General features: G+C 31.5%; 1 protein-coding gene across 1 annotated transcript; it reads right to left on the bottom strand.

Moving 5' to 3' along the window:
• Positions 1-3508: 3508 nt before the first annotated feature.
• On the bottom strand, positions 3509-5557 carry LOC124356000. The gene is made up of 3 exons (XM_046807145.1): positions 5530-5557; positions 4845-5044; positions 3509-3982 (listed from the first exon to the last, which is right to left on the bottom strand). Exons 1-3 carry the CDS (start codon positions 5555-5557, stop codon positions 3509-3511), a joined length of 702 nt encoding a protein of 233 aa, XP_046663101.1.
• Between the last annotated feature and the right edge of the window lie 3054 nt (positions 5558-8611).

Here is an 8611-nt window from a genome sequence, read left to right as displayed (position 1 = left end):
TATTTCAATCTTTTGTTATTCTTTAAGTAATTACGTCATAGCTATACTCAACCATTAAATTACCAACGAGTATTTCGAGTTCTCACATTAGGATAGTGTGCTCCAAGAAACACATATTTTAATTTGTAGAACTTTTATTTTATAACAATTGATTATTAAAATTTTATTTATATTACCAAATCATTCAAAAATAACCTGCACACATTTTTCATTGTTATAATGACATGACGTTGTTATATTTTCGTTTGTTATCTTTTTTTAAAATGAAATTATGTAAACTACGTAAATTTTGTTAAATGGTTATGTTATGTATGGATAAATAAATCATCAATTAAATAAAATAACAAGGACTTATATATCTTTAGCACATTCATTTATGAATTATTTCCAGTAAACATTCACAAATTATTTCCTTCGGTTCTATAATTCTCTTTCCGTAAAAATCAGAAATGTAAACAGTTCATTCAAGGGTTCAGACCGTCAAGTTGCTGCGACCTCTAGGGCTCTGGTTAAACCTTACAAACACGTGTTACAGATATTGTCACATTAATTTATTTCACGCAAAATAAAAACATAGTATGCAATACTAAGATTAGACTTGGAGTAGAAAATGGCTCCACCAAATGTGTTTCGGATGCCATGAAAACGAAATGAATAGAACCCCAATCCGCGAGCTAGCCAGGATAACATTAAGAACTATTATTCGACCTTATTTACATAATGTATGAACACATAACGTTGCTATGATGGAAAGGTTAGAATCTATGTACACTAGAGATTAATTCAATACTCACAGCGTTGATCTAGCTTTAATCACTTGCAATGCAAATTGATAATAATCTAGTTTTTAGAACGCAGATTCTAATATTTCCATACCATTGCAAACCCAATAACATAGGCTACAATTTATTAAAAATAGCTCAATGCTTGTAGAAAAAGATTTTAATATAATACGAGTATAATTTTCTATAATACTTAAATCTATTATCTGTTAATTATTAGTAAAATTATAAATATAATTTTTTTGTTCTAGAGCACAAATTATAAAAATATATACATGAAGAAATGCGGTTAATTTAAGAATGAAGTTTATTCAAATATAATGTTTCACTGTTTTAAAAACAGGTTATTCCATAAAATTTCAATAGTAAATGACTTATAATTATCGATAAAATATACGGATGTACATCTAGTAAAAGCGTAAATCGCAAAAATATGCGCAGGCACTACGTGCAGACGCTACGAGTCGCGATCTGAACGCATTAGCAAGAACGTCATGGCACCGTTATTAAAAAATACAATGATATATCTATCATACTAAAGTAAAGGATGTTATTAGTTGTCATATTTTAATTGTTTTTTATACGTTTTTATGTATTAAAAATATAAACATATACTTATTGGAAGCATAGAAACAGCTTAGAATTTTATGGGAAATGACTATCAGAAGTTAGAAGTAGTCAAAACTTGGTTACATATTATGAACATTGGCTTAAGGCACATCGTCGTTTGCCATGATATAAGGATGTACAAAATGAAGAATCATTTTAAATTGTCATAATTAATGTAAAGTTTAATTTGTGACCGCTCAACTCCAAATCGGCAAGGTTATTCAACATTGATTGGAAATTATTTCTTATTTTCCATAGCCATAAGTGTATTAAAACCTGCGTTATGGTAATTTATATATTTTGTAAAGCAGCATAAGTAAATAAGACTTTTAAATGCCAAATTCCAGTAAATGCCTGCGTTAATCGCTCCAAAAATGTACTATAGGTGTACAAACATAAAAGCCTTAATTTTAAACTGTACAAAAATATTACTACACCGTCGAATTGGAACGGTATGATCCACCTTTCCACATGTACAGTAAAATTCGAAACACCACTCTTAATCCAATACAATAATCCTTTATCAAGAGAGTTGGCTTAAACATTATAGACTTACCAAACAATATGAATCTGAGAAATCCGCGGAGCGCGTAACGAGCGGTGTATTGCCGCATATTACTTGACGTATTATCTCCATTCTAGATCGGATTATAGATGAGGTATCGAGGTACAATCATATTAAGATTTAATGGGTTTCTCATCCATAACAAACAGGATCAATTGCGGTTCAATTACGAGAGCAATTTACTTTCGCGAATTGTTTAATAGTTTGTGTTATAGGATAATTTATCATAAAACTTTAATAGGTATAGCTTTATTATTTTTATACGAACGACTAATCTTATATTGAATTTTGATCGACATATACCTATATCGTAATTTTATTTTAATATTAGCAATATTTATATCTTCATATATTTTTAAGATAAAAGTTAGTTTAACAAATAAAGCTACTCACCTTTTATGTACAATAGCCCTTTCAGACCCAGTGTTTTTCATGTATTAGACCTTCTAGAGTCCTGAAACATAAAAAATCGCAAAAACACAAAAATATATTAATTATAAGTAGTTGTAGTTCTAAAATGACAAAATAAGTGGTTTTTAGATTATTTTAAAATTTTGTTTACCAAAAAAATGTACCCTCACGATTGTGAGGGTTAGGCTCTACCTAAAGTTTAGGTTATTTCAATTAACCCTCACAATTATGTTGATTAGGTATTTTGTAGAAAGCATTCTTAAAAGTAATGTTATAAAAATTAACACTTACATGATATGAATAACTGAATCACACTTTTTACAACTTCTTATAATGTATATTAAGGAATTATAAACCTTTTAAAGGAAGAGTGTAAATTAGTGTAGCCAAGTAAATAGCGTAGCTTATCACTGTATTTGTTGAAAACAAAATAAAAATTTCTTATGATTATGAAATTATATTAGTAACGTGATATAATGTGTACACATATAAACTTATAGAAAAATATATCTGATAATAAGGCTAGAGAGTCTTATAGAACTGGAGGCTTATTTTTTCTGGTGAAATTGTTTTAAAGCAGTTTTTATCTTTGTTTATACAAAGATACACATCGCACTTCTCACACTTGATTCTACTTCTGGAAGAGCAACTTTCCATTCTGCACATCCGTGGAGGTATTCCACCCTCTGTTACAGGCCAATGCTCAAATCCATCAAACCTGAAACAAATAAACGAATTCGAATTATAGAATGTTATAAATAAGAGTATTTATTGTTCAGATGACCAAAATGTCTTACACACTTAAATATGTAAATAACTTTTAAGTAACTCATGATCATAGCTGTCAGTAATTACCTATTAAATGATTGCTTACCTTTTGTCAATCCCCGGCATAGGGGCACGCCAATTCTGGGGCTTTGAATTTTCCTCTTCATTACTGTCTTCATTGTGATAGAGTGGTCTTGTATTCAGTGGTCGAGAAATTAATGTCTCTGCAAGTGTCATCCTGAATTTTAATAAATCCATCACCTCTTTCTTTGGCCTTTTACAATCGCGACATGCTTTCCGGTATTGCAACCAACAGTTTACCACAGCAAGATCAAGAAAATGAATGATGACTTTAAGTGTCCATTTCTTGGTCTTAAACCAGGTTCTGTAAAACTTCAATCAGTTGGTTTAACAGATCAACTCCTCCCATGTTCTTATTGTATGTTACTATTGCTGCAGGGCACTCAAAGTTTATGTACACGCTTTCTTTCTTGGACCATCTTTGAACGAGTGTCACTGGTTGACTCCCACACACCGATGAAAGAATAACAACACTATTGTTATCCATCCATTTCAAAGCCACTAACTTGCCATCTGGAGACACTCTTTCTTCATACTGCCCCCGCTTTAGATGTTCTGGATTAAATCTTATTTCCCTAAGTCTGTTTGTCATCATAGTTCCAGTTGCATAAAATTGTTCAGCAATAAGTTTTTCCATCAGAGAGATAGTTGTGAAATATCTATCAAAGTACAATACACTTAATGGAGGAATACTCTCTTTCAGTCTTACAACAACTGCTGGCCCTAACCCCATCTCTTTAGCCATTGGAAGATTGGTACCTTTACCCTGATACAGTTCAAAATCGAGCATTATTCCATCAGATGTTGTAACAACAAAATTTTTAAGTCCAACAGGTATGGGTTTATTAGGCACATATTGTTTTAATGTTGTCTTCCCTACAAAAGGGACCATTTGCTCATCGATTAAATAATTGCTAGGTTGACGCAAAATCTTATCACAACCCCTTTTGACTGTTTCCAATACTGGTTGCACTTTCCACAGTCTATCTCTATTTTGTGGAGGGTTATTTACATCAACCACGTGAAGCGAGTTCCTTATCAGAAAAAATCTATCTCGAGCCATAGATTTTTGTATTGGGTCTAATGAAATACCCATGGACCAGTACATGCGCAGCCTGGGATATTTTATGCATCCCATAATTAAATGCATTCCATATACTTTCTTAATTTCTGCTGCATCAGTATTTAATATTTTACCGTATTTACTTAAACAGTACTGGTTTTGAATTCGGCTGCCTTTTTAAAATATTCATCGTCATAATAATTACAAAAATATTCTAAAGGAGTTAGAACTTGATATTCTAGTGTTTCATCAACAACAGTAGAAAATGTTTGGCAGGAAAATTGTTTAGCTTTCCAATTATTTTTATTTGAAGATAGTCTCGCCTTTTTTGTTGTGTTGTTTTTTTTTTATATTGACCACCAACTTTTTTATTTACATTCTTATTTTTGTTCTTAATACTACTATTATTATGAAGTTGTTTTTCATTATTTGAGGTTTGATCTATGTTACTATCTACTGAATTGTTTTGATCATCAATTTCCATTTCTTCTTGTACTACTTCTTCATATAGATCTGTTAATTCTTCATTTTCATTAATATTCATTTCCTCTTCTAAGAGATCTACCTGATCTTCCCCCTCTAAATCTTCTTCGTTATTGTTTAGTAACTGAAATAAATGACCAAGTGGATCTTGCCTAAGAGAATTTGTCAAGTTGACTATTGTTGATTCTTCCACATCATCATCCGACATACCTTCTATTTCTGAGTCGTCACCAACGCTTTTCAGTAACTCCTCCAAAATCATATCTTGTTCATTTTTGTTTCCTAAAATAAAAAATATCTCTTTTAGCGCTGCATGAAAGTAGGTAAATTTCAGATATTTTACAGTAAAGACTTTATATACTGTATATTAAAGGCCTAATTAGTTTTTCCGTTGTATGATATGCATTAATTTTACAAAAAATACATAGTTATTAATTATATAATTTTCATTACATTTAATACATAGCAACCCCATACACTAGGTCACTCCTAACCCTCACGATCGTAAGGGTACCGATAACAAACCCAAATACTAGGTCAGTCCGGACGCTCACAATCGTGAGGGTACCGATAACAAACCTGAGTACTAGTTCAGTCCTAACCCTTACAATTGTGCTGGTTAGATTTTACAACCTAAAAAATTGGATAATTTTTAAACTTTCGGGAAAAGAAAGGTATATGTAATAGAAATGTACCATTTAACTTACTGTATGCACGTCTTAAAATATTAACTAAACATAAATAATATATAAAAAATTAAAACTTACTTGGTTTGATCCTGCCTGTTCTCTCCATGTCTGCTCTTGAACAACTAGAAAACAATATTGCTCCTACAAACTATACCTTGCAGCAACAAAACAAATACCTGCTTTTCCCAAACATTTCATAGACACCCCCTGATAACAGTTACTGTTCTAAATATCATGTAGTTTATTTTACAGAAAAGAAGAAAAAAACCCTCACAATTGTGAGGGTTAGGATTTTGCAGGTGTAAAATTCACCCTCACAATTGTGAGGGCAGGGATCGAAAGGGATATATCGCCACTTACTCGCCACAGGTCTGACTATATTGTTCACCAGTCGGCCCAAAGAGAGAGTAACAACCGCGACTAAGACCTAGTCTATTTAACTAGTCTATTTAAAATTCAAACTTTTTAAATGGCCGCCATTCTGAAAATGGATGGATGTAAAATTAGAATTACAAGATGCTTAAATATACAATGTAAATGTTAGTTACCATACATTATTTGGTTTGGAAATGTTTCCGAGGCTTACACAAAACACATACATTACATACACACAGAAAGAATATCGAAACCTTAAATTTACAACTATAAAGGTGCTTATAGTTGGAAAAATAAAACCAATTGGAAATAATTTTATTGTGGTATTAGGAATGATAGCTAAAATATTATACTACAATTCTGTATCATACTGAATATAAAAGACGTAACGGGAAGTATAGAAAGGTTGTTTGTGCCCTAAATGCTGATCAATTTTAATGTACCTTGTTCTCTCTCAAACCACGGATACGTTAAGAGACCATTTGATTCCTTTTTATCGATCTGTTTGAACATGATACGTGTGTTGGAATAAAACTCTTTTTGTTTTAAATTTAGAACAAAAGGTTTAGAGAAATTTGTATAGATAAAAGTTTGCTTTGTATAAACCTGAAAGTTAAATCACCTGTTTATTTACACATGCTCACACGAACAAACATTCAAATTGACTCTAAAGGCTTCGTTAATTTCACCTAATGAAACATTTAAGGCCGATAATGGGAGCTAGCTTTGTAAACATTTAAAATGGACGTTTGAAATGAATTAAAACTTTAATTCTCGTTTTTAGTTTTAGCGATTTTTAGTTATAGCATTAAACGTTTTGCAAGACTTTTACATAAGGTCATAAGTCTCACGGAGTTTATAATTCAAATATTTTGGCTCGTATAATTTCATTTTTACGATTCTCAATATTAAACCTGTCACATGCATATTCGTATGGCGCGCTCTGCTTTTATAAACAAAGTCCCATAACTCAAAGTTCACAGCATTAGCTGAAGACAGAACTTGGATAATTGGAGGAACAATGAATAATTCATCTCAGAATACTCTGGGGCACGATTTGTATTGTCGTCGGTAACTTAATAAAAAGCATTTATTTCGGGATGAATCTGCCAAAAAGAATACATTAAACTATCTACTGAGTTTATTTGAAATTTGTTTAAGTTGTAACACACGACATACTTTACTATTTCTTTGTAACATTGTTGTTAAATAATGTCATGTGGTAAATTCGCTCCGAGACAATAATTTATTATTAATATCTTTCAACAGCTGACTGAGTAATAGCACAAACTGAAGGTGTTATAATTACTTTTTAATCACGATGGCTTTAGCATGTTTTGTTTGTAAAAAAATGTTACTGATGTTTCCTAGCACATCAGAAAGGAACGTACATTATTTTATAATTAAAAAACTTTTATTAAACAGATTTATTCTGTAACTCTTAATTTATCTAGAGCAAATTAGTTTGCTTATTAATATTCTTTAGACTCCTTCATCGGGGATTTCTTCATGTTTTCTTCATTTTAAACATGATATGTTCTGAAATCCATTGAAATAAACTACTAGTTCATATCTAGTCTATATACATGTTATAATATTATACTTCACTGTGCTGCAAGGAATTAATTGTGACGTACATCAAGAGGTCAGCTTTAAAATATCATCGAAACAAACTTCTAGGAAATACTTTACTACCGTACTTCATATATTACTGAGAACTCAGTCAACACTTGCACTACTTCTTCACTCCTTGTTGCTACAAGATGTCCTGAATTCACCTGCCTGTTACATTTATGTTCCTTTAACTATTTAAGTAAATTTTACAGTGACAATTAATACTTATATCTTATAAAGAATTATATTGTTATTATACAGCATGTAGCTTTAGATTTCGTATTTCGATATATAATACACCGAGTGTCTTAAAAGTCTCCCACCCCGCTATTAACATTTTTATGAATATCCATGTTCTCAAAATATCCATTGAGAGAATGTTTTAACTTCCTAAGTAACTTTTATTATAACTTAAATTGTGTGTGATACCTTTACCTTCTGCCATTCTTCTTATTTTTATAATACATTTAAAATGATGTGTCACTTGCAATGGGTTCCTATTTCAACATCTTTACGTAACCCAAAACTACCCCATTTTAGTGGTAGGGGTGGTCAAAAATTTGAGTACATAAAAACTCCTCAGTTTGTAATACAAACATGCCCCAAAGTAAATCACTTCATCTCTAAAGTTAACTGGGGAGGAAGAATAATTTTAAGGACAACAGGAATAGTACATGATTAAACTGGACACCATAAGATAAATACATGTAAAATTTAATGAAACTAAGTGTATAGCCTACACGTATTAGGAAACATTTCTGGTACAAGCTAAAATATATTAACCCCAAAATAGTAAGTTTATATTAGTTCTCGGCCACTGAGGGGTGGATAGGAGACGTGAAGACGTTTCTTGTATTACTTATTCCTGTCTTCCGAATAGTATTTGCTCTTTCTTTTTGAGAAAGAGGATCCCTTCACTCATCCAGCCTTTGGCAATCTACGGCGACGGTAGTAAGGACACTACACTCGTGCTAGGAGTTTGTGTTTGTCTTTAACTTCGGTTTGAACTAAATTGAATTGCGTAACGGAATGAAATACTTATAAGAAGTCCATTTTGAGACGTAGCAAAAGATGCGGATAAAGATGGATTAAAGATGTTTTTGACATAGAAAATAGCAGCAAAGAAGCTATGTGTCAACCGTTTAAAAATAAAGAACATAGCAATACATAG

This window comes from Homalodisca vitripennis, chromosome 2 (assembly GCF_021130785.1).
Source record: "Homalodisca vitripennis isolate AUS2020 chromosome 2, UT_GWSS_2.1, whole genome shotgun sequence".
Taxonomy (NCBI): Eukaryota; Metazoa; Arthropoda; class Insecta; order Hemiptera; family Cicadellidae; genus Homalodisca; species Homalodisca vitripennis.
Note: the sequence above shows the minus strand (reverse complement) of the source record. Positions and strands in the feature narration are given on the sequence as shown.

Excerpts from the sequence above, each read along its gene's own strand:
- LOC124356000 (XM_046807145.1), bottom strand. The coding sequence starts at position 5,557 with ATGGAGAGAACAGGCAGGATCAAACCAA. Across the intron at positions 5,045-5,529 it reads AACAGGCAGGATCAAACCAA|GAAACAAAAATGAACAAGAT; the intron begins GTAAGTTTTAAT and ends TTTTTATTTTAG. Across the intron at positions 3,983-4,844 it reads ATTTAGAGGGGGAAGATCAG|GGTAAAGGTACCAATCTTCC; the intron begins GTAGATCTCTTA and ends GAACTGTATCAG.